The sequence below is a fragment of the Patagioenas fasciata genome, chromosome 15 (genome assembly GCF_037038585.1).
Source record: "Patagioenas fasciata isolate bPatFas1 chromosome 15, bPatFas1.hap1, whole genome shotgun sequence".
Lineage (NCBI taxonomy): Eukaryota > Metazoa > Chordata > Aves > Columbiformes > Columbidae > Patagioenas > Patagioenas fasciata.
In genome coordinates this window covers 17186258-17212262 of record NC_092534.1, presented here as the reverse complement: position 1 = coordinate 17212262, position 26005 = coordinate 17186258, and the positions used below count along the sequence as shown (strand labels likewise).

Sequence of the window (26005 nt, the reverse complement as noted above, 5' to 3'; positions counted from 1 at the left end):
GAGGAGGTGCAACTCCCTTTGTAATTCTTCGTCGCAGGAGGAGCTTACAGAGGCTGTATTACAGGGCTTCAAGAAACACGGACACAGATGCAGGGACTTCCGTGATGGTTCTTGGTGTGCTGGAGACGCTCATCAGTAAACTGTGGTCATTCTTGCAGACGCGCGAAGGTAAAACAATTGCCACTTTTAGAGCTGGGAAGGAATTTTCCCTACGTATTCCCCAACTATTGTTATGTGCCGCGGGTCCTCCTGCTGCCCACTCCACTTTTTCTCTAACTGTGAAATCCCAGTGAATTGAGGAAAAGAAGCATTGGGCAGATGGTTCAGTTTTCGGCGGCTGCAGGTGGATGGCACACCTGCATCCCGGCCCCCTTGCCACCTCGGCTGTGTTTCTGTTTGCAGTTACGTCTGTGCCTCTGCGGCACTGGAGAACAAGGCACGCGGCAGCTCTCCCTGCGCTCCGCTCGGCCACGCGCCCGAAACCTGCCCAGAAACCTCTAGCGGTGAGAAATGCTGTTGTTTCATGGCACTGCTTGGTTTTACGGAGTGCTGCCCCATAGGTGATACCGTTCAGACCATGCGAAGAGCTGGCTTTGGTCTGCAGGCCTTTCCCGCTCAGGACCCCGGCTGCGCGGCGCTGACGTGCCCGCGGGTGACAGCTGGTGGCTGTTCAGGCTCCGGCCCCGGGCACACAGAGGTGCAGCACTGCTTTGTTCCCTGTCTGCCTCTCCTCGCGCCCATCCATCTTAACAGAGATGTCATTTCTAGCCCTCATTGTTTTGTTTCAGCTGTCAGCAAATAAGATAAGAGAAAGGTCTCTGACAATTTTGGGAGGCTGTATAGAAAAAGGTTACTGATGGCTGCTACTTGTTCTATGGGCATTTGGAAAAATCCTTGAAATGATAATTGGTGGCTTGGTGAAACGAATTATTACTATGGTAACAGCTGCTGAAATGTTACAGGAAAGTTTATTTCTACTTCTCTTTTTGTTTTCTGCGCTGACACGGCGCGGCGCGGCCCATTGCCGAGATGGCGGCACGAGCGTGTCGGCGACATTCGGTGTGCGGCTCAAACACAGAGAAAGGAGCAAGCACGTAAAAAGCTTTGTATTTGGGGTCTGAGCACAGCAGTGCAAATAAACACCGCGTCACTGAAATAAATTCAGAAACTGGAAAGAAAAGCTATGCACGTCAACTGGAGGAATCTTATTTTTAAAGCTAGTGATTTTTCAAATTAAAATAGTATTTCTTACAGAATTTATATCGCAATTCTACAGTTATGAGCCGCACTGTGTTACAAAAAAAATCCCCTTACAGTAGGAATTTAATATTTCTGCCAGTGTGTCCGAATGTGCCTTGCGGCAGTTGGGTGAGCGGCGGAGGAGGAAGGACTGGGTGCGGTGCCTCAGCCCCGCGGCGTTGGCTGGTGCTGCTGCTCATGACCAAAGGAGGGTTCCAGTCTCCAGGTTGTCCTCAGCACCCCTGAATAATTATAGATTAACTGCATTGCGGGAAAGCCTTGAAGCGAACTTGTGTCTGAACAAGGTGAAATGTCAGAGACTCTGCGGTTCAAAACCTAAAGTTGGGGCCAGGCCGCATGTCGCATGTGATACCAACTTCTTCTCTTTCCTTACGTCTTAATAACGCTTTTGGATGGGGCCGGTGACAGAGGCGAGGCACCGCGGCCTCAGGAGAGCTGAGGGCGCCGCGCGCCTGTAGTGTCGGTGTGAGCACAGTCCCGCTGCTCGACCGCGCATCTGGGCGAGAATCCTGCCAAAGCTCTTCGTCTGGGGACCTAAACCCTGGTTCGAAATCCAGATTGACCTTGTTGATGGGGAGAGAGGCAAAGAGGAGCCTGCTCCCTGGAGCCGTCTCCTGAAATTGTGGGCAAGTTTATGCACAAGTTCGCGTCGCGTTGCGTGAGGCTCGTGCCTTGGCTCCAGGGGGCTGGCCCTGGCATGGGGAGCACTGTCCAGGTGTTTTATCCTTTAACTCCTCCGTGACATTGCAGCTGGAATTACTGTCCGTGCCACACCACTGGAGGGGGTGACCTCAAGAAATGGCTTCTGCTCTGTTCTTTTCAGAAAGTTGCCTCTGGTGTGCTTTTAGAGGCTAAAACCTTTGGTGATGGATAGGATGATGGGCTTTGTTCAGAGCCGCAAGCACTCAGAAGATTTGATTGGAAATGACAGCCAGCAAACTCTGAGATACTGCTGTCAGTTTTATCCCAGTATTTGGGATCAGTCCTCGTGCAGCAGCGGTATTCCGGTATTCCGGTATTCCAGGTGCAGCAGTGGCTGGTGGGGCTGGCTGCTGCCACTCTGGGGAGTGGATTGAGGAGTCTTGTGCACGGACATTGGAAAGCTACGAGTGCATTAGTGGGAGGAAAAGTGGGGTTTTGTTCACAAACACCCACTCAGCCCCAAAGTGCTGGCACCAGAGATGGTTTTTGACAAGTCCTGATTCATATTCTGTATAAATCAGTGGCAATTAGGAGCAACTTCACTGTATTGAATGGGGTTGTCCATGTAAATGTAGATGAGATCAGAGTTATGCTTCTGTGCAACCAGTCTTAGTGGGGAGCGAATCCTGAACGAAACTAAAAGATTCAGGGTTTAGTGCTTTTTCTTCTCCCCGCTCTCCTTCCCATCGCTCCTGTCTCCTCAAACCCAAGGTATCACGTGGAGCACTTCCATAAATAATTTACTGCCTGCCTGACAGCAGCCGGGGCGGCACAACGCTGCCTGTGTGCTCCTGCTGCTTCAGAGCTCGGCAGAGCCGCCGCGCAATGGGAAACGCAAAACCTGAGGATTTTTGCTGTTCTATGAGGATAGAAGAGGTCCAGGGGCTCTGAAAGAGGCGGTTCAGGCCCCAGCACATCAAAGACGTTCTGTGGTGTTTGAAAGGCACCGCTCATTGATCCCGACCCCCAGAGGGACGCGGGTGACGTGGGGAGGGCTGCCCTGTGGTTAAGGGCCTGGGTGGAACTCGTGGGATTTTGGCTCCAGTCCCTGCCTGTTCTGGGTGATGCTGAGCGGGTACAACCAGCCCTGTGCTGGGCAGCAGAATGGTTGTGTTGACGGGCGCTGTGGTCCCCGCTGCCCGTTGGGGTGAACTGACACAGCACGTGGGGCTCGTTTTCCCAAATGACCTCGCAAAACTGCTAGATCTCCATCCTCACAGGGGAGTGATCGCTGAGTAATCACTGAGCGAGCCGTGGAGCTGGGAGCTGCTTTTCCCAATGTCCCGCGTGATCTCGAGCAAATCACGTAGGCAGAAATCTAGTGAGGTATTAAAGCGTTCCAGTCCTATTGAGGGCTTATCTCTGGTTCATTTCAGTGGGATTTAGGCTTCCACTTTCTATTTAAGTACCTAAATCTCTTTGTGATCCACATGAATCTTAAAGTTTCTCTTTGCAAAAAGGGCACCATAAAATGTCTCATGGGATGTTTTGAGGAGAAATTAAAGACTGAAAAAAATACAAGGTTTGACTATGGGACTATGTAGATTGGATAGAGAATGATCATGCATTTCCTAAAATGAACTCTGATGTGCACACTTGGCATGAGTGTTGTACGAGTGTTTGCGAACTGGCAGCAGCACCCACTCTCCATGTTGCATAAAGATCGTTCTATAATTTACAGCAAACCTCTGGAAAATACTTCTTTCACTTAAAACGGCAATACAAAAACTTCTGCCTGTGGCATGGCGTCTGTAACATGCTTGGCAAGCAGCACGAGCTCTTTATAATTCAAAAAGGCCACACGGATAATGAGATAAGGCTCCTTGCTGTAGCTAGATATTCCTTCCCAGTGCTGCCTCGGAACAAAAGCTCCACGAGGGCAGAGGACTCATGGACTCATCCCAGCACCGGGCCGGCGAGTGCTGCACAGAGCTGCGCCCGGGGCCGCTCACCGCGTGCCGTCCCGCTCCAGGGCGCTCCAGCCCAAGTACCAAACGGTAAACCTCTCCGGCACAGAATCTCGGCTGAAGCGTCCACTCTGGGGCTAAACGAGCTTCAGAAACTGTCAGAGCTGCCTTGGTGGCTCTGCTGCTGCCCTCTGCCAGCACCCCGGGGCCTTCAGCCGAGCCTGGCTTGGGCGAGGGTTCTGCCTTCGGGCAGACCCAGAAAACATTGCTGGAAGAGAGGGAGAGCTGGGGTTTGGGCTTGTTTTGTTTCGAGATGACATTGTGAGCAAGGCTGAGCTGAGCCTGTTTGTGGCCCTGGGGAAAGAAACTGTCTGTGGGAAATGATTCTTTCACTTGGCACTGTTTCCAGTGGGAATCAGTGAGGATTTCAAAGATGCTCCCCGTGATGTGCTAAAGCTTAGCTTAAAAAAGCCACAGAGATGAAAGGGCAGCCTCCTCTGGCGCGCGATGGGATGTGACAGGGTGAGCGGCTGCTGCTGCAATGAGCTGTAATGAGTTCGTGTAAGGGTAGGCACAGGTGCTGAAAAGTCAGATGAAGAGAAGTGGCTCTGTGCAGAGCAATTCCAGCAATGCCCGCGCTGCCCGTGCTCGTGGTGCGTTCGGTCCTGCTCCTCTTCGAGGCCGTGTCGTTCTCTGGGGCTCTGCAGGGACCTCCGGGGTGTCTGGAAGGCGCGGGGCGGTGGCTGTGCCGTGCTTTGCTCTGCACGCAGCCGCCTCCCTCGCTCACTGCTTTTTCCTTCTTCGTCTTCACGTGTCAGCTGCAGAGGCTTTGGCGCCGTAGCAGAGGCGGGTGAGGTGGCTGTGCTCCACTGGACGGTGCTGCGCTGTTTCCTGCTCTTCCAGCAGTCCTTCCCAGCCTGCGTTAAGCACAGCTGGAACGGTAGCGCGGGGGTGTGTGATTTTCCATCACGTTGCATGAATTGGCAGGGGGAGGGGGCTGTCAAGCTCTGTAATTCTCCAAACCTTCAGAAGCACAGGCTCTTCGTAGAGTTTGGGGTCTACTTTCTCCCGCACGACAAACTTGTAGGTGGAACGTGTTTATATCAATGAATCTATGGTTTCCTTCTCCCTTTTCTCCTGTTCAGTTTCATGAATCTGCCAGAAATCAGTAGGGAAGACTAGGAGATGATGCTCACATCTCTCTGGCTGTGGCAAAGTCAAATGGAAGAGGGCCCTGAAGAAGAAGAAAACACAACAGTGAAGAGTGTGATGGGGTGGAAGTGCTTCCAGCTGCTCTGCCTTCCCTGCAGAAGCTCTGCGTCCAATTGCAAACTAAAGAATGGGAGAAGCAACGTTAGAGAGGTATAGGAAGGATCTGCTAATAGTTATAAGCAGAGGTCTGCTTTCCCTTTCCCCTCCTTCGGTTTGCAGCGCGTTCTGTGGTCTCGGTAACACACGGACTGAGCAACGTGCACTTCTGCCTTGTGGCTGATAAATGGCACACAGCGACGGGGAATGGTGCTGCCTGCATCCGCTTCCTAAGCGGGTGAGCAGCCAGCTAACTCTATACACACTGGAAATGTAGGAGTTATTGTGGCAATAACCTGTTGAGTCACTGTTTTTTATTATACAATTATTTGTGTTCAGATGTGATGCCTAAATGACGTACAATACTGAAACGCTGCAGAAAAGGAAATGAATGCAGAGAGCATTACTCCATGTGGCAGAACGTCCCTGCTGAATCAAGTCTATAGCTGTTTCCCTTAAGCTCTAGTGAATAAGGTTCTAAAACTGATGGGTGCACTCCTTAGGGGCTGGCGTCTGAGTGCAGCTCAGGAGAGCAGCCCCGAGTCCAGACGCTTCTCTAAGGCTTCTCTCATCCTTCTGGATGTCACGAGTCTCAAACCTGGGCTGCAAGCCCCGTGAGGACACGCTTCTCGGCACTACTTCAACTTCTGGGTTCCCACTGGAGAACAGAACTGCAAAGGCGCGCAAATCTCATGCCATTTCAAGCTTACAAACCAAAGCTGGTGGTGTGCTGGAAACAGGTAGAGATTTAGGGTGGAGGAACATCTTTGTAAGTGGCTTTAAACAACGGAAAAACCTCATCTTTGTCATTGTGTTGATGCAAAGGCAAAGCACACTCCTGTGCTTGAGCTGCCGGGATTCCTCCTGCAGCTCAGACGGCACAGGCAGGTGGTTTAACCAGGGAGGCCGGGGCTCAGTCCTTTCCACACCGAGAAGCGGGCAGGTCCCGGCTCCAGGGCCGGTCCGCAGCAGCACCGGGGTGGTGCGCGCGTCCCCGCGTGGCGTGGCCGGCACCGTGCGGGTCTGCGCTGTGGCTCTCCGGAACGCAGCGCCCCTGGAGGGACGGCAGGTTTCCATGGCAGATACACTAGGAGCCTTCTGTTCTCAAGAGAAATACTCTATTCTCCAGCATTTCTAGGCTAAAAAGGATATCACGTTTACAATGCTGTGGCTGTGGCTCTGCCAGCTCTCCCACATCTGCACAGTGCAATGACGTGCTCCAAAACTCCACGACTTGTGAGGTTCAGTGCTGGGCTGGCAACATATACATCAGACTTTTCAAAAAGTTACAGCGCTGCTGATGATTAGAAAGAGAAAATACTCATTTGTCCTCTGGTATGGAGTGCTGATTAGTGGCCATGTCAAATCCGAATTGCAAATCTTCTAAACCGTGGCACTTACCAGCAAATAAAAGGTGTATTAGATTATTTTAGAATGCTTTTATGGCTCCGTGTGAGTAACTCAACAGATGGCACTAAGGCGCTTGGTTGTAATGCTACAGGAATATTAAAAATTGACTTGCTTAAAATAAGAAAGTAAATTCTTAAAAAAGTAAATTCTTAAAAAATTCTACAACAGTTTCGAAAGTGTGACATGTGCAGCATAGATAAAGAAGTGAATGTGAATCCGTAGTGCCACAGTCTGCCTTAGAGCCCAAGAAGACTCTGGCGCAAGCAGCAGTGCTGTCCCACACACACGGAGGACACGTGTGCGCCCCGTGGTGCTGGGGCCGCCGTGCAGACAGACGTGTGTGTGGGCACTGCCTGTGCCAGTTAGGGAGACGTATCCAGCTGCTGTGGAATTGTGTTAACCTTGTGGCATACGTTAGGTGGAAGTTTTCTGGGTTTGTGTTTAAAAATGGCATACTCAAGAGCTTTGGAACCAAACAAACCCCATCTGTTTCAGAAATCATACAGCACTGAGAATGTGCCCCAGCATACATCAGAATTTGGGATGTCGCAGAAGAAACAGCAATTTCTAGGATATGGGAAGATTTCAAAAAGCTTTTGTATATCTCTTGTTGAAGCGGTTGGTTAAACAAACTCATTGCCTAAAACTACTAAGTTTGTAGTGCTACTCATGAACTGTTTTCAAGTCTGAATTTCGACAGAAGTGTTCAGCACATCCCATGGCTGAGCCCTGTGAGCTGGCGGGTCCCGCTCAGCCGGGCCAGGCTCGCTCTGGCGCCAGCCACCATGGCCCCTCTGCTGCACAGCACCATCCCTGGAACAAGGGTGCTGCCACCGGAGATACTTCTGATCTGGATTGTGGTTGGTGCTGCTGGAGGGGAATATCCAGTGACATCTGAATTTCCCAAGGCCTTTGCATCAGGTAACTGCTTCTCTTGAGACACGCTTGGGGCTCCAGGAGGAGAAGGACACGGGGAGCAGTCGGCACAGGCTGACCCAGAGGGAATGTGCCCGACCGGTGCTGCAAGGTGTTACTGTAATAAACAGAACAGTGGCTGCACACCCAGGGTTTGCTGGGGGATTTCTGCGTGTTCGCTGTACCCAGGGGACACTGTATTGCCTGGATTACTGACAGTGAAGCTGATGTTGTAGGGAGAGAGGGAAGAGAACAGAAAGGTTATGTAAGCTTGTGTGAACAATTAGTTGCGAGTAAACCAGGGTGCGAACTGACAGCACGTCAGCTGACGCCCTGAATTCCTTTGTGTGAAGCATCTTCCGTGATTCAGAAAGTGCAGTGAGGCCCTGGACAGCTGCCCTTTCGGAGGTCCAGCTGAGCCAATGGAAGATGCCATTGATCCAGATGCTCCTCCGTGCTTCTCTGCCAGAGGCTGCTGCCCGTTCTGTTTGCTGGCAGAACGGGTTTGCGTGAGGATGCGTGGCTTTGGTTCAGGCAGCATCTGTAGGGCTGGCGCAAACCAGCCGCGCAGTTGGTGTCAGCCGGCCCAGGGACGTGGCTGACGGAATTAGGAACGCTCTGTGGTGTGCTCGGTGTGACAGGGACAGGACAAGGGCATTAGGAACGCTCTGTGGTGTGCTCGGTGTGACAGGGACAGGGACAGGACAAGGGGATTAGGAACGCTCTGTGGTGTGCTCGGTGTGACAGGGACAGGGACAGGACAAGGGCATTAGGGACACTCCGCGGTGTGCTCGGTGTGACAAGGACAGGGACAGGACAAGGGCATTAGGAACGCTCTGCGGTGTGCTCGGTGTGACAGGGACAGGGACAGGACAAGGGCATTAGGAACGCTCTGTGGTGTGCTCGGTGTGACAGGGACAGGGACGGGACAAGGGCATTAGGAACGCGCCGCGGTGTGCTCGGTGTGACAGGGACAGGGACAGGACAAGGGCATTAGGAACGCGCCGCGGTGTGCTCGGGGCAGCAGGTGCACACCCTGGCAAGGCGAAGGGAGGCAGCAGTTAATACATGGATGGAGCTGCTGAGTGTTCAGGTGGTGCCACAATGGAAGGAGATGTGGCGCGGGTCCTGGTCAGCCCTGACCCCCACGGGAGCCCAACATGTGCCTCAGGGGTGATACACCCACAGAGGTGTAATTGTTCCCAATTAAAGCGCTCATTGTTTTGGAAGTGAGGTCTTTCCTTACTGATCAAAGAGCTGCCTTTGATTAATCAGTTTGGAAATGAATGAATTCCTAAGTTCTCATGTTTTTGCTTTTCTTGGGGGACATATTTCAAAAGCATTTTGATCTTCAGTGACAGGTATTCAGCAAAAGGCAGGTATGTTTCTACAGGAAGAGCCGTGCAGTCTTGTGAGGAGCGATGTATTCAAAGCCGTGATCAGAAAGCGTTCAGGACACGCTGGCCTCCTGGGCCTGTGCACGCTCCCGGGCTGCTCCTCTGCTCGTTCCTAGCAGGATCAATGGCTTTAAAAAGCAAAATCAGGCTGCGGGTCTGCGGAGGGAAAAAAAGAAAATATAGCGTCTACTGCAAAGGTCAGAAAATATTTATGTGGCACCTCACGCTAGCAGAGAACAGGCAGCACGAATCCTCACAAACAGGCGTCCTGCTGCTACCAGCTGAAATGCGGGAGGCAGCTGGTGTCTCTCAGTTCTGGGGGTCATTTGATCCCCAGGGAGGCACTTAATGGATGGTATTTCCCTACTGCGTGTCCTGTCTTTTCTTCTGTGCTTCATTAGCAATAGCGGAGGGTCCTCCTGTTCATTAAACATGTATGCACTGCTTACCTGATTCTTCCCATGCTGTACTACGAAAAAAGATGGCGTTGCTACAGAACTAGATGCAATACTTCACCTGTAATTATACTTCATGTCTGCAAGCAGGTTTCCCCCGCTACTTATTACCAAGTCAAGGGGAAGGAGAGAAGCAAACAGGAAGAACAGACTAAGACCTGGCTGAAGTAAAGGCTCTTTGTACCTCCACTTGCCTCTGAAAGTTCCCCTCCCCACCCGAGCCGCCTGGCCTGGCTCGGTCTCAGGGACGCCCCAGAATGCAGCTCCTGCCTGGTGAGATCTCTGTGGGAGATGGCGGAGGTGGCCCGCGATGGGACACACGCATCTTACCGCGTACGAATCATTTCATCCGTGAGTGAAATCCTGCGGTGGTTTGACAGGGTGGAGCGTTACTATCCTACTTCTGTTCGAGGGAGAAGGAAAAAGTCACAAGTAAGAACTCAAAATATCACAAGTAGATCTACCTGGAATAAATTCCGATTCAAAACTCAAGCTGTGACCAAAATCCAGGTCTCTCCCTGGTGGCCCAGGGCCTCACATCGACTCAGCTCTCTTCCCCAGGATCGGCGCTGCCGCTGCCTTGGGTAACAGCTCTCCTGTTTTCCCAAAATGTTTTCATTCCAATTTACTTTCTTGTGACCTTGATCAACTTCACAAGTGTATAGATTACTTAATAACGGGAATACCCCTTACTTCAGTGGCAAATGCAATAGAACACGTTAACATGCAAATACACAGCTTGCCAGGAGCTGCTCTGAGAGCGGCCGGGACATGCTCAGCACACACATCTGCTTCGTGGCTCCTGCACGGGCACCGGCCCGCGCTGAGGGTGCTGTGAGCCCAGAGAGCGCTCAGGATTCACTGCAGGTGGGAAAAGCCTGACGGTGGGCCAAGAAACGGGTTTTGCGTCAGCCAGGGGCTCCTCGGCGCGGTGCTCGCCCTGGGACCCGGGACGGGGTGCGTGCCGAGCGGGCCGCTCGCCTCCCCCGCACCCGCGCCCCAGGGCTCCTGCGCCGCCGCTCCCGTTCGCACCGGAACGCGTCGGCGCTTTGCTGAAGCAGAATCGGCGGCCGCTCTCAATATGGGCTTGTTTTTGTCAAACTGAACACGTGGTTTTGTTACATAGCTCAGGGTAGTGAGAGAAATCCATTAAACTTGAAGTTAATTAGTATGGGAGAACTGTCAGTTTTTAAGATTGCATGAATGAAAGTAAGGGCATGGCTACTTAATTATCGAGTGCATTTGGATTTTTTAGCTTTTTTTATTATTATTATTTAATTCAAAATATTAAAATAAGCCCTTTGAAGATAGTGAAAGTAGATGAAGGATAGGAAATTGAAAAGACATTAAAAACCTGCGGCACTTTTTTTTTTTCCTATTAAGTCCATGCTGTTAATGGGATAAGAAAGCTTTTATCGCTGTGGTCTGCTTTCATTTTGTATCTACGTTGTTGCTGTAAAGATGCTTTAAATGGCAGAGTCCTAATCTATACCCCCAGGAAGGACTGAGCGTGTAGAGCTGTTAAACCTGAACGTGCCTGTTTGTGGCTGCTTCTTCCTCCCTGTTTCTGGGACCTCCCGCTGAAGAAACAGGGATCTCCAGGTGGTTTCCAGAAGCACTTGCACTCGGTTGTGTTTTATACCGTGGGCTACTTTCTTCTTCATTTTTCTTAGTTGAAGATAGGTCATTGTAGATTCAAACTTGCCAGTTGCTCTCCTTTATGGAATATGGTGCTGCTTCCACTCACACGAACGGGCCTCGTCCCACCAGTTTCTGCTCGCACCGCGTCCCACTGATGAAAGAGACCATGGAACGGGGTTTTGTCGTGTTCAGGGCATTGAATGAAGTACAGAAAGCTCTATCCCAGGAGCGTTGCTGCCTGCACAACCTGCTCCGTCTGTCCATCCATCGGCATCCAGGGCTCACCCGGCGCGGGGCCGGCGTTGCTGTGCGGGTGATGGACACTGAGCCATTTCTCATGGGGCGGCACCCACAACGGCGGGGCCTGTGCTGTGAATAACATGCACATTTATTGAATCTGGGTGTGCATTTAGTTGGATGCCACAGCGAGGCATGCACAAAGATACTGCCTGAGAGTGTTGGCAGCGTCTCCCCCGAGAGCCTGGGGATGGAAACGCTGCGGCGTTCTCGTGCTTCGGGAGACACCTGCTGTGCTGCCCGCAAACCGCAGCTCCGCGCCGCAGGTGCTGTGCCCGGGCTCCTTGTTACAGCTGCGGCAGGTAGGCCTGATATTTGCGTTGGTTTATGTGAAAGACAACCTGAATGTAGGGTTTGCTTCACTCCACGGGCTGCGAAAAGAACCAAGATTGGGCCAGTGGTCTGCATGGCTATTTAATCTTTTGAATCTTGAATTTTATGCAGGCATCCACAGCTGCCTGTGCTCGAGCAAGCTCCCTATCTCTGTGTGGCTCCTTTCGCCTCCTGCGAATGGCGATAATATCACTTCCCTGGCTCCCAGGACTGCTGTGAGTAAGTGCCTTAGAAGTGTATTTGCTTGGGGTGGTTTTCCACCAGTGCCCTAGCATCATTTGCTGCTGTGTCAGTCGTTGTGCTACGCTATGGTATTTTGTATAAACCCGCCCTGCGCTGCCACTGCCGTCCCTACGCACCCTGCTGTAGGGGTCGGGCACACTGGATGAGCAGATCCAGAGCTCAGAGAAGCTTTGGAACTTCTGCATTCCCCACGTTGGCGGCTGCGATTTAAAACTCCACGTTCGTAGTGCCCAGTGCGCTCAGAGCCGAGACCTCGGGATCTAAACTCATCCGTGACGCTGCAGGGTAGCACTGCGGTTCCCGCGGAAACTGGCGCTGACTCTCCAAAATCAAGGTGGACTGTTGGCTGATTATCTAATAATGATGCTGAGCATTTAAATACGAAGTTCTTCACCTTCCTCTTGCTGAAACAATTCCCATTCCTACAGCATCCAGCAAATGCAATAGAGGTCTAGCGAATTCAAACTGTGTCACAGCTTGGGCTGTGTAATCTGCTTTCCAGAGATGGAAGAATTCAGCCTTGACCCATTCAGCCACTGGGCCTTATGCTCTGCTCTTCAGATAAAAGGCTAATTTGTCCCTACATCTGCTCCACAAACTGGTACCATTGCGTGTATGACAAAATGCAAACCAGCAGGAGTTCTTTTGCTTTACCATGTGTTTTTATACTATGTCTTTCCAGAACGTTTTTGTCCTCAAGTGCATTTCCTTGTAAATAATTCTCATTGCATGAACTTCTTATCTGCTCGCGCTCTTGCTTATCACCCGAATTTAATCGCCCTTTGGCTCTGCACTCACTGGGCTCTTGTTTTGAATCAGTGGGTTCCATCGTTTTGCTGAACGTTCCTTTTTCCAGGTCATTGATTTCTAAGGTTAACAAAATGAATCCTCCCGCTGATCCTTGTTACGTCCCACTAATCCCCTTGCTATATCCTGAACTGCTCAATTACCTTTTGTCTTCAATTTCAGAGGCATTTATTGAACCCACAGATCAGTCTTTTGTGCAGGAAGCACTTTCATATTGGATTCAGGAACATGTTAATGTGAATATTTCTCATACTTATCCCTCAATTTGTTAAGGGTGTTTAAATTTTCTTAGTTAATTTGGTTTTTGACAGGCCCTTTTAGGTGTGCTTTCACCAGTGCTTATTTTTTCCTAAGGTGTCTTTCTAACCTCTGTTCTTTTCTATCTGCTCTTGAATAACCCACTATTTGATAGTGGTGGCTTTCCACTTTGCAGCACTTGCTCTTTTCTACCCTTCTGAGTCACTGTCTCCTTTGCCATCCGTTGTTCGTTTTAGGACGGGAATAAGAGCCAATATTGTTCTGAAGGACACTCGCTCTGGATTTGTCATTAGGAAACTGGGGATTTTCTTAGGCTTGTCTTTCATATCACTAACTCCATGTCCCTCTTTTTTTGATGAGGGTTTGATATCCACTTTAGCCAGGTTTGGCATGGCGAGCTGTATTTCAGCTCGGATGTACTGGGGAGAGCACGGCGGATTATTGGGGCTTCATTCTGCTCCCCGTCCCTGTCTTCCGGCTCAGGGGTGCGTGCACTTGGAGCACAACTGGCTTTACTGTTAAAGACTGAGGCAAGGAAGGCGTTTAGTACCTCGGCCTTCCCCTCGGCCTCCGTCACCGTGTCCTCCCCGCACCCCCCAGAGGGTGGAGGGTCTTCTTAGCCCCCTTTTGTTGCTGATGTATTTACAGAAGCAAAGAACCGCACACACAAAACCCCACAGAAATCAGCCATTGCATTGCCTTGCATTTTTTTTTTTGTATTGTTTTAGGCTTGCAAGCTGATCCGAACGAATATGTGCAGCTAGGAAGGTTTTTGGCCACTGAACATATATCAAAAATGCTTGCTTATGTTTGCCATCCTTTCCAAAATATATTTTTAAAACATGTTTGGTTGTTGTTTGCTGAGCTTATACAGCAACAGACCACTGGATACATGTTAGCAAGGAAAAAGGAAATGGAAAGAGACATCTAAATCAAGGTCGATACCGAGGAGCTGGACAGGTTCTCCCTTGGGGCAGATGAGAGGCTGAGGCTGCTGGAAATCACAGGTCTCGCCGTGTTCCTGGCACAAGCCTGACCTCCTGTGGACACCGGCCAGTGTCGTTGGCCTGTACATCTGGGCAAGATGTGTACAAATCATCTTCAGAGGCCAAACGTTCAGATTTCAGGGCAGCTGTTTGCTCCTTGGCCTCTTTGGGGCCTGCTGGCATAAACCCAGACCTGAGGAACAGCCTCCTGCTCAGCGATAAGTGCCGCATGGTTACACCGAGACTGGTGATTCTGAAAATGTCTTAGTGGCAGGGAGGAATTATCCTACCTGTGCCCTCTTCCCATAGAGCAGAGGGGGACACAGCAAACTGAGGAGCAAGCAAGGGGCAGCAGAGACAGGAAAAGGCCCAAAGCTTCTGGAGCAGAAGGTTTAATTCTGAATGAGGCTTTATCCTGCAGAAAGTCGAGGACTAAGGGCAAGGACCTGACTGCAGTTCATACGGTACAGTCTCACAGTAATTTGTGTCACTTCTTGGTGATCTTTCTTGTGCCTTTGTAGGCTGAGGGGACACACATTCCAGCCTAACCTGTGGTTCCACTTACCAGGGTAACAAAGAGCTGGGCAGAAGTGCTCACCTAAATGAGGGGGAGCCGTCTGTGTGAAGAATGACCAGAGGATTCCTTCCTTCCTCCCCACAGACCACAGGTGTACCTCTCACAGTCGGAACACAGCCCAGCCTGGACATGGCAGTTCCCTTTAGAAGAAATACACATGCAACAGCATTTTGGGTGAATTCCATTTCCAGTAATACTGTTTTAACATAGGAAAGAGAGGTATGTTTGTCTTAAGCATTTTCTTCTTTAAAACAGACAGCAGAAGGAACAGAGAAATTACAAGAGGTAGTGAGTTTAGCAAATCTGCACATAAAACCAACTTTCATAAGAATAAAATGCTGCATTTACAGCTCTAAATGTATACACCCGTATAATTTAAAAATAGAAAGCTACTTTGACTGTGTTTCAGGGCTTGCTCCCTTCTAGTTCAGTGGATGAAACGCCCAGGTGCTGGACTCAAAGTGTTTAACCTCACTGCATGGGCAAACCCAAACCATTCACGCACTTCGAACCCGGTGAGTGAGAAGGTGGCGGTTCGTGTAACCAAGGTGCAATTGTGTTCTTCACACCGTGTATGTTTTGACTGGCTTGTAAAAAGCAAGTAGAAGTTCATGACTCTCTCTGGCAGCTTCTTGAGATGACTGAAGGAAACATGATCTGCAGCATATTTGGCCACAGCCTGACTCCGAATGAGGAGACAGGTTTCTATCAGACAGCGGAGAAAAATCAAAGTCAGCTACCTGGAAAAGAACAAAGAGATCAGTTTTAATTCAGGTCCTGCTGGATCGAGTGAGTCCAGCACCAACACTTTGGGCCAGAACTGGCACTTGGTCTCCAGCCAGTTTCGGTCGGTCCCCAGCTTCCAGCAGCCCGCTGGTTCACACCTGCACACGTGGCTCACGGGCAGTCTCTTACAGCTCTGTTATTCACGTTGTGCCACGATGGAAAGTGTAGGAGGTGCTTTCCAAGGGCCATGAAAGCTCCTTTTGATTTAGGAGCTCACGCTTATTACAAATACAGTAACACAACAAGTGAAAGCTACAGCAGAAATGGAGATAAAGGTCACATAGTAGGGTCAGGTGACAATTTTGAGCTGCTTTGGGTAACACACGCACTCTTTTTACTGTCCTGTGTCCTCTCTCACTATCCCCCATTCTTCCACGTAAGCACTCCCAGACAGATCCTCTGGAGCGATATTTCAGTGCAAGCACCTGCTTGGGAACATTAACAAGCAGCCCACGGTAGCCCTGGCAACTTGAATTACAGTTCTAGTTCTCCCAACAAGCCAGAGCATGAGTGTTGCTTCAAGTGTTTGCCTGCGCTGTTCAGATTTTTCCGTGGACTGTATCAGATGCACCAGGGAAATGCTCCCCCTGCTCTGTTTGGGGATTAAGGAAGGGACGTGGCTGAAAGTGTCTCGTTACTATCCCGGCTCAAAGTAAGAGAAAGCGAATACCTCCACGAGATCTTTCTGTTGCGTGGCACTTCGAAAGGTTGTGTACAGCACCAGCCCCAGTACGACTGAAACCGCAGCGATGCAGAGCAGGACGAAGAGAGCCGGGTGGATCCCTAGGACAGAGCACAAGGCACACTCCTGGGGTGATAAAATACGCTGAGAAGAGGCGACGGCGAGAAGGAAATCAGGTTTTAGACGTGTTTGTATTTTTAGAATAAGGGACATGTGTGTAACAGGGAATCAATTTTTCAGCCCGGATCACGTCTTTCTGAAATCTCAGAAGTGGGAATATGGGGTTGTGAGGGTCTTTCCCTTTTTACCCCTCTTTTCCCTTGAACAGCATAAAACCCCCTGCTCAGTTACTTCTGTGAGCCCTGACGGCCCAGGGTGTCTGTACAGTGAGGTGTGAGATGCTGTTCCCAGCCGGGCTGTGCCCTGCTCACTGCGCCACTGGCCACTCGGCTTCCTCAGCGTGCCCAGGGCCCGCAGAGGGACGCGTGAGCACGCAGGGACAGCCAGCGGGACCCGGCTGCGGGGACGGGAACCTCTGATGAAATGGAGGCCTAGAAAAGATCTTAAAAAAAACATAACTAAAATGAACAAAAAGAATTGAGACTGCTTAATTAAGGGAGCGTTGCAGATGTATGTGTTTTCCTAGTTATCGTCTCTAGCTACAAGAGCCAGACTATTTCAACTGAAAAATACGTAATTTAAGTAACTCAGCCTTCCCAGGAAACTCATTTGCTTCAAGGTGCTCTTGAGACTGAGGGTTCAGCAGGATGCAGGGAGCTCGGAGCTTACAGTAGGCACGTTATAGGCTCTCCTCTCTCTTCTTCCTATGCTTTTAGAGATCTATTCCAGATTCCAGAAACCTCATCTGCAGGCTGGTTAATCCAGAGCTGGGTTCCCTGACCGGCGGAGGTGCCCACGCTGCTCAGACGAGCTGCCCCTCACCTGCCGGCCGCACTCGGATCGGGTGGTAGGTCTGCAGCACGGTCGCGCCGTTCTCCACTCGCACGCTGAGGCAATACTGCCCGGCGTAGCTGAACGTGTGGCTGAGGTTGTAGCAGGAGCCGTTCACCACCACGAGATGGCATTTCTCCCCGTCCAGGGGGATGCACTCGGCTTTTATCAGCCAGCACAAGGCCAGCGGAGGGCTGGAATTGCAAGAGCAAAAATTAAAAAAACCCCAAAACAGTGAAAACTTTGCAAAAATTTCAGCTAAAAGCTGATGAACCACTTGGTAAAAATAGCATAATAATTTGAAAATAATGAAGTTAACCTAAATACAAATAGCGATGTAATTAACTGCGCAATTGTTTGCTTTGTAGCATTTGTGGGTTCAAGAAGCTCTCTGTGGTGCTTCTATAGGAGCAAGCTGTTCAGGTGAGAGCCAAGCGTGGGTCACAGCAGGCCAGTGGGTGCAGAAAACCCCGCGGTCCCCCTCCAGCACAGGTAAAGCACGTCTTTCCTTTCTGCACTTCCAAGGGAGTATAGGTTGTTTCTCCTTTGCTCTTCTCACACAGAAGAAACCACTGTCCATGCTACTGGAGAACACCCAAGACTTTTCTGATTAAAAAAACCCACAAGCGAAACAGGGAAGAATGTAAGATGAGCTCGGTACAATGGACTAATGGCTGGAAAAGGTAAATAAATCGCAGGGATCACAGCACTTACTCCCTTACAATAACAAAGAGGTTTTTATCTGCTGTCAAGCAATCCAGGTGCACTCCACTTGGTGACTGCCTGGCTTCTCACCACGTCTGCTTTGTGCCTTTTATTTACATTTTCAGGGCCCTGTTCTGATTCTTCCCTGACTCACCTTCGGCACTATGGACTTTGGTTCTGACAACAGGTAGGGCTTTTTTTATCCCATCTTATTAGTATTTTGTTCCTTATCTCTTTAGGACCTTCTCTGCTAACGAAAGCAGCACGTTTACATGTTTAGCTCATTTTCTAGCTTTGTTTTTGACGACCCATCTCTCCAGCCTTTGTCACTGCTTCTCTGTCACAAACTCCCATTGCATGAGTCCCAGTCCTGGGGCTGGGAGGGGAGGGCTGGCAAACGTTGTCCATCCTAAGTCCAAGCCTGCTTTCAGGATCTCGGGTTTACCCAGAATGGTTCTGGCTGTTCATATTTTCTGCTACGCCACCTCCACAGCTCCAGTTTCCCCTGCTGCCAATGGGCCGTTCACTTCTGAACACAAACCCGCTGCTCTGTCTGCGGGGACCATTATTGCCTTTGGCAAACAGCTGTGTCCTGGGTGCTGCATCCCTACCAACGGCCCTGCTCTCTTCTCCTTTTTTGTTAATTTGGCATTAACCTAAGCATCTCCGAGGAGCAGAACACAAAAGGGTTACTCTTCTGCAGAATAAATGACTTCTGTGGTCATGGAGCTTTTGTGGTGAAGGAGCTTCCCTGAGAGTTTCAATGGTATTTCAAATCCTTCTGCCGTACAAAAACCTCTGGTCTGCTCTAAATATGGCAGCTTGAGAGAGCTGGTGCTGAGATCGAGGTGCTCCTGACTCTCCTGTGTTCCCGTAATCCCCACTGCATGGAGCGTCTCTGTCTCATTCATCTTGTGGCAAGCTTAACCTTGCCAGAATTATTCCCTAAGGCCATCACTCCCATTTGCCAGTCCAGGCTGCTGTGCCACAGGACTCCGGGTACGGTTTAATGGCGGGGAGATCGGTCAAGGACAAAAACTGAAAGGGAAGTTTTAAACTGATTTTTTCCCCCACTCTCTTCCTCTGGCTGTTTATCTTTTAGCATTCTCTTTACACAGATCTAAAACGAAGATTGGCTTCACGTATGAGGATTCTGCTTTGCTGTAAAGACGTGGGCTCTTTCAGGGTCTTGGAGTTCACGGTATTTCAAGTCAGGAAAATGCAATATTCAACAGCATTTTGTTCAAAGGAGTTTTTGTTTCTGTTTTAGGAAGCAGTTCTGTGGGTGCAACTGGCTAGTTTAAGGAAACAATGGGGGAAATCCACTTATATAGACAATGCTTTTTGGGGAAAGAAGTTGTGTTTGCTACTTACGTGCCGTTGATGTGAAGAGACAAACTCAAGTTTTCCATGACGTGGGTCTCTCTGGAGCCCACTACATTAACGCTTCTCACAGCATCTGAGGGAACAAGGAGAGCAGGTCACACTCCATGGGTACTCTGCAAATTCACCGCTTTGCCAGTCAAGGTTTGTTTTAATGCGCTTTGCCCATTCCAGGTCCATCAGTTGCACAGATAGTAATACTCACTTCATACCCAAAAGGAAACCTACCGGTAAAGTTGTTGTAAGTTTTCTGAATGATCTGTGATTTCTTTTTAGTATATATTCAACTACTTTATTAATAATTTACAGTTTTATTTATGTGTTTATTTACTCCTGAAGCTGACCAAACCACTGAGACTTTCCTGATGCTTATTTTAACTAATCTATTTTTTAGGGGTAGCTGGCATTAATTAAACAAATCCCCTGTGAGTTACACTAAACATTTTACTCTAAGTTTTAAGTGTGAGACTTTTACAAAAGATTGTTAAACTTTTGGTAAATGAAAAAGAACCAGAAGATTTTATTATTCCTGTATTAGAACAGTGAAAAGTCCACTTTGTAATGGAAGCTTTTCATTGAATAATGTTGACTAGTTCTTGTGTGCAAAGCAACACTGAGGTTGTACGGTCACATGAAGGCTGGATTGTATCTGTACATAGTTCTGTTTTGAGCATGTAAAATGTTCTATAATTACCGGACAGCTCCAGAGCAGTGGTGAAATCTCCGGTTTTCTGCACCGTTTCTCTTTCGTGTAGGACGCTTCCCATCTGCTCCCATTCGGCGATGACTTTCAGGTGCACCGTGCGGTTCCCCGCGCTAGAGCCGTTATAGTAGACAAAGGGTTCCTTGGTGATCTGATAAACTCTGTGTGCAACGTGGAAACATTTAGAGTCAAAATTGCCTTTTACTGGGTCCTCGTGTATTTCTGATTTTAAACGGAACAAGCTCTGACATATTTTCTTTATGCACAATGCTACAGTCGGCTGTGGTTCTAATTCTACTCTGTGTCCATGACAGTGAGCGTTAATGTCTGCGGCACTACCAATACAACTACAACCGGGATAAGACTCAGAGTAAATGATGAAATAATGACATTTTAAAATAACAATTTACAGTTACTTCTCCCAGTTCATTCAGTTCAGCTCATTGCGCACACAGTAATACACCTACACATGGACTTAAAGAAGAAATGTAGGTCTTTAAAATATCACCTTTTTGTGAGTGCGCGGTGGCTTGTGCCAAGGTTTCCGTAGCTCACCTGGCTGCTAAGCTGAGGGTACCAGCTCACAAAGGTGTGTGCTTTCCTTTGATTTGATCAGGATTTTCCTCTAGATGAGTGTCTGAATTGGAGCCATCCTGAATATTCGTTAAAGCAAATAAAGTAACCACACCTACCCATCTCCAAAATCCCAGTTGTAGACAAATGATGCTGCCTTGAAGAAATGACTTGGGTCATGAAGACAGAAGGAAATCCGGGTCACAGCCCCCGCGGAGGAACTGGAACCACGCGTGGTAAGTCTACTGTCTTCTATCTGGGCAATGGTCAGATTCCCTGTGACAAATTCTGTGAAATAACAAAGCGGAAAAAATTTAGCATTTAGCAATATTTGGAAATGCAGACATGACTTCTCCTGCTATTTCAGTGCACTCAGTCAGAACTTGAAAAGAAAATGTAACGGCCCTGTTGTGCTGGTGGCCTGAGCTCTTGCTCTGTCGTGCAACAGGGAACATCAGTAAGTGACCACTGCTGCCGGTCATCCTAACCTTAGCGCCAAAAATGCTGGGAAGCAGTATGAGCAGCATTGTGTTAGGAGTCTGGGCATCACTGAACAATGCTGGTGTGTCAACTGCAGCTGCCGACGCATCTGCTTTCTGGTTCAGTTTCTCTAAGTGACCGAGGCAGGAGAGCATGGGCAGGATCGCCCTCGGCTCCTGGATGCAGGTAGGGTACAGCACGGCCCACTGAGCGCAGTGCCAGCCAAAACCATTTTAAATCAAAGCGCCACACGAATCAAACTCTGGTGGCAAAAGCCATACTGATGCCTGGCTTTCATTTTTCTGATGCAAAGGCAGCAAGTGTCTAGATGTATACTGAATTCCTGAAGACACAGAAGTTGTAAAGCCATTTTACCTGTAATCTGAAGCACGGTGACATTTCTAGCAACTGGTTGACATAACCAACAGTTTCTATGAGTCACCCAGACAGATACAGGAAAAGTCCCAGGAAATTCACCAGTCACTTTAATCACGGAGTTAAACTGCTGCTCGGATTTCTGGATCAGAATCAGAGGAGCATAAATCCAGTTAAAGTGATACAAATCTGACGTGACGCTGTCATTCTTCACACTTAGGCTGGCGTGAACAGTAGCTTGAGCTCCTGTTGTGATGGGACTGTTGTTGGTTATTTCCAGACCATACTCCCCTGTGGAAATCAGAGGGAAAACAGAACAAAATGAACAAACCTCATTGTATGGCATTTTTTATTTTTTTATTTCCACGTTTTAACTGGTCAGCTGCCGTTATGCGACTCACAATGACATCCCCACAGAGGCTCTACCACCTTATTTCTTCTACCATTCAAAAACCTGGAGCGGAAACTGTTGCATCTATATATGAGTTTAAACAAGTAGCATTAAACAACATGTTAGACTGGGTCCTAGAAATGTTAATAGTAGGAGGGAGCTTCAGACTAGACCCTCACACAGACTTTGGTGAGGTTTTGTGGGCACCAGCTGCAGGTTGTGTCACTGGTGGTCTGACACAGTCTGAACTGCCAGCTGCTGGAAGAAGGTCCAGCTCAGCTCTTATCTCTGCCCTAGAGCAGTGAACTTTCAAACTCCAGTAAGATTTCATGCAACAGATTCCTTTGTCAGCCCTGTTGACCCATGAGTCGCCCCAACCTTCCTCCTGACTAAACAAGAAAACCTCAGTGCCAGCTGCTGCTTCTCTGTGCTCCACCATTGACTTTCTCTTCCAAGTAAGGACCAGAAATCCCAGTGTAAATGACACTTGTACCATGCTCTAGTGGCAGAGCAGTTGCCATCCAGCGGGGCCTGGACAAGCTGGAGAAGTGGGTCCATGTGAACCTCATGAGGTTCAACAAGGCCAAGTGCAAGGTCCTGCACCTGGGTCAGGGCAGCCCCGGGTATGAATACAGGCTGGGGATTCAGAGGTTGGGAGCAGCCCTGCAGAGATGGACTTGTGGGTACCGGGGGATGAAAAACTGGGCATGAGCCAGCAATGTGCGCTTGCAGCCCAGGAGGCAAATCGTATCTTGGGTGACATCAAAAGGAGCGTGGCCGGCAGGTCAAGGGAGGTGATTCTGCCCCTCTGCTCCACTCTGGCGAGACCCCACCTGGAGTCCTGTGTCCATCTGTGGGGTCCTCAGTACAGGACAGACATGGACCTGTTGGGGAAGGGCCACAGGAGGCCACAAGAACGATCAGAGGGATGGAACGCTTTCCTGTGAGCACAGGCTGAGAGAGTGGGGTTGTTCAGCCTGGAGAAGGCTTTGGGGAGACCTTGTTGCACCCTTTCATTACTTACAAGAAAGATGGGGACAGACATTTTAGGAGGCCTTGTTGCAGTAAGACAAGAAGTAATGCTTTTAAGCCAGAAAAGGGTGGATTCAGACTAGATAGAAGAAAGAAATTTTTACAGTGAGGGTGGTGAAACCCTGGCCCAGGTTGCCCAGGGAGGCGGTGGATGCCCCATCCCTGGAGACATTCAAGGCCAGACTGGACAGGGCCTGTGACACTGAACCGTCCTTGCTGCTCGGATCGCTCACGTTATCTTCCCTGCCTGTTTACAGAAGCTACTCCCTTCAGCTCTTACAACCACTGCAACAGGCAGACTGTGAATGAGGGTGGGTCTTACGGAAAGCACACGTTCAATTTTTCCAAAAAATAACAGCGCAACAAGATTAAATGACCTGCGTATGTTAAAAACAAACAAAGCCAAACCCAAAGGAAAGGCAGTAACTGCTGAAAGCTGTGAACTGGGGAAGAGCTGGCAACAGGATCTGGTGGTTTGCCCCCCGCGTGCAGCACGCTCCCTCCCTGCCCCAGCGCTCCGCATGGGAGCAGCGGGGCAGTGCTGGGCACAGCAGCAGAGCTGCGGAGCTCTCATGCCGGTGACCTTCCTTCTCCTCTCTTCCACATTGCTAACCTGAATCTTTGAGCTTAATAAACCGCATTTCTCACTCATCCATGACCTGTCATGTGGAGGGAGCGCTGGGCTCAGCTCACCCCTCTGCTGCCTTTCCTGCACCCACCGGCTTGGGATGGGGTGGAAGGAGAACTCGAAACATCTACTTCGTGCCCACAATTAATTCAACAAATCAGAGGTGCTGAGCAAATCGGGATGCAAAAGGACTGTGAGAAATGACAGTAATGTTACTGTCTGAGCAAAAACTTCACTGTTCCTGTTCCACAGCAGAAGGAATGGCCCTGAGTTCAGACTTTTGAGTTAGAGAAATGCTTGTGATTTGCTATAATGTCATAGAGAGGTTTCGGGTCTGTAGAAGATTCAGGCTATGCTCCACTTTGTTTCAGCAGAACTTGGGGAAAAAACAGCCAGCTACCTCACGCTTATCTAGCACTTCTCCTTGGAGGTTATCTCGGTGCTTTCCAAACAGGGCCCTATTGAAGCCCAATAGCTGCAGCAGTTAGAGATTAAGTGGCTAACCCAAGGTCAGCCAGCGAGCCACTGGAGGAGCAAGACATTTCACAGAATCACAAAACGGTTGGGGTTGGAAGGGACCTCTGGAGATCATCTGGTCCAACCCACCTGCTTTAGCAGGTTCACCCAGAGTAGGTGATGCGTCCAGGTGCGTTTTGAATGTCTCCAGAGAAGGAAACTCCGCAATGTCTCTGGGCAGCCTGTTCTAGAGCTCTGGCACCCCCAAAGTAAAGAAGTTTCTCCCATGTTTAGATGGAACCTGCTGTGCTTCTGTCTGTTCCCATTGCCCCTCATCCTATTGTTGGGCACCACTGGAAAGAGTCTGGTCCCATCCTCTTGACACCCACCCTTGAGCTATTTATAAGATTCCGCAGATATTTATGAGATGTTTATAAGCATTTAATCAAATTCTGGGATTTCTTCTGCCTTTCCAACCCCTCTTTGCAGAGTGCAGCTCAGGGAGGGTGCTGTAGCGGGGCACAGAGGCTGCCCGGGTGCCTTGTGAGCCACTGCACCCGGCCAGCGGGGGAAGCAGAACTGCAGCTTTCCGGTTAGAAATGCGGAGCCGAGCCCTGGCTCCGCGGGATGCGCCCGCTTCCCTGCCTGCGCCGAGGTTGCAGCGCCTGAGAATGGAGCCTGGGGAGGAGACGGTGCCCGAGCCGTCTCCATCCCGTGTCACGGCTCGCAGGTCTCGGCAGGGCACTCCCACCGTCCCCGCAGGTCAAGCCGCTCAGGGCTGCGATCTGCCCCTCGCCCGCCGCCCCTCCCGCACCCCCCCGCGGCGGGGACTGCGCACACCGGGGCCCCTTACCTGCCGCCGGGGCGGCGCGGCCGAGCAGCAGCAGCAGGCAGGTCAGCGGCAGCATGCTCGGGCCGGGGGCACGGGCAGGTACGGCCGGGCCGGGCCGGGGGTCGGGGCTGGGCCGGCTCTGGCTGCGCTGGGCCGGCGCTGCCCCCGAGCGCGCCCGCGGGACTGCGGCACCTCCGCCCGGCCCCGGGACGCTCCCCCGCGGCAGCGCCCAACCAGCCGCTCCGGGGGACGTTCCTGCGGTTGTGTTCCAGTGCAAGGGGCGGCTGCAGAGCCGCGGGGATTGAAAAGAATAATAAGTACCAAGCACAAACACTGCCCGCCTGCGGAGCGGGGGGCGTTTGGGGAAGAGCTGGGACCCCGGTTCGGTGCGGCTCGCACGAACGCAATACTTTCCCTTTTTTTTTAATTAATTTAATTTCATTTTAAGGTACTTATTCGAAGCCTGTTCTTACTGCTGTGGTGTGTCGGTTTTTTTCTGAGGGATGAGCCCCCCCTACCGGCTTTGCTCCCGATTCCCCGGCGCGGCGGATCCGCTTCTCGCCGCTCTCCGGGCGCCGCCAGGCCGCAGCGGGGCGGGGCGGGTCCGCGGCGGAAGGGGCCCGGGCCCGCCGCGGGGACCGGCAGAGCCGCGCCTGCCCGGGGAGCTCCCGCCCGCTGCCAGCGGCATCGCGCCCGGCGGCCGCTGCGGTAGCAGAGCGCCGGGGCTGAGGGAGCGCCGGGGCTGGCCAGCCTCGGCTCAGGCGGTGCGGCCCGGCGGCAGCGGGAGCTGGCAGGCGCCTTCCCAGGTGGGCAGGGCAGGGCAGGGGTGTCCGGGGCTCCGGGCCGCGCTGAGGGAACCCGCGGGCCTGAGCGCGCCCCGCCGCCCGAGGGATGCGCGGGAGGAGGCGGCCGGAACTGGGCTCGGGCGCTTCCGTTGCGCCCATGCGCTGCCGCCGGCCTCCGGAGCAACAAAGGAGGAGCTCGGGGGCCAGGGCCGCCGGGCCCGGGAGCCGGGGGTGAGGAGCGCCGGGGTGGCAGTGGCAGCAGCAGTAGGGGCGTTTCGGTGGCGCCCAAGCCGGGGTGTGCGGGTGAAGCGAGGCGGCGGGAGGCGAGGCCCGGCCCGGCGCAGCCTGAGGGCGGAACCGGCGTGCGGCGGTGGGGAAGGGGCCGGAACGGCAGCCCAGCCCAGCGCGGCGCTCGCAGGCCCCGGGCCTCGGGCGGAGCTCGGGGGCTGAGGAACGGCGGGAACCGGCCTCACGGCCCTTGGCGGTGCCTGTGTCCACAGGGCGGGCGGCTCGGCGGGAATGGGGCCGGCGTGACGGCGGCCTGGGAGCGGGGAGCGACCGGCGGAAGGTGAGGGGAGCGGGGCAGCCGGGGGGCAGCGGGGCAGCGGGGCTGCTGATCGCGGGGACGCCGGAAGGGCGGCCCGGCCCGGCCCGGCTGGAGCGGATTGTGCGGCAGCGCTGGCAGGAGGGCGCCGAGGGGAGGAGAGGGGAGGAGAGGGGAGGAGAGGGGAGCAGAGGGGCTGCCGT

At 51.3% G+C, this 26005-nt stretch overlaps 2 protein-coding genes across 6 annotated transcripts in view; one reads left to right on the top strand and one right to left on the bottom strand.

Moving 5' to 3' along the window:
• Window positions 1–14664: 14664 nt before the first annotated feature.
• TMEM130 (transmembrane protein 130) lies at window positions 14665–25106 on the bottom strand. Its single transcript, XM_065850476.2, has 8 exons — window positions 24495–25106; window positions 21135–21425; window positions 20399–20567; window positions 19698–19867; window positions 18995–19079; window positions 16907–17109; window positions 15953–16065; window positions 14665–15236 (listed from the first exon to the last, which is right to left on the bottom strand). The coding sequence occupies exons 1-8, from the start codon at window positions 24547–24549 to the stop codon at window positions 15060–15062; spliced, it is 1263 nt and encodes a 420-aa protein (XP_065706548.2). The 5' UTR covers window positions 24550–25106; the 3' UTR covers window positions 14665–15059.
• Window positions 25107–25144: 38 nt separating this feature from the next.
• The window catches only part of TRRAP (transformation/transcription domain associated protein), a 71426-nt gene continuing 70565 nt past the window's right edge, over window positions 25145–26005 (top strand). The window contains exons 1-2 of one of the 5 annotated variants that reach the window (XM_065850467.2): window positions 25145–25279; window positions 25759–25826. The gene's annotated coding sequence lies outside the window, so the exon portion shown is untranslated. Of the gene's footprint in view, window positions 25280–25411; window positions 25490–25549; window positions 25827–26005 lie in introns of those variants that run through there. The other 4 variants (XM_065850466.2, XM_065850470.2, XM_065850472.2 and 1 more) reach the window with 4 other exon arrangements.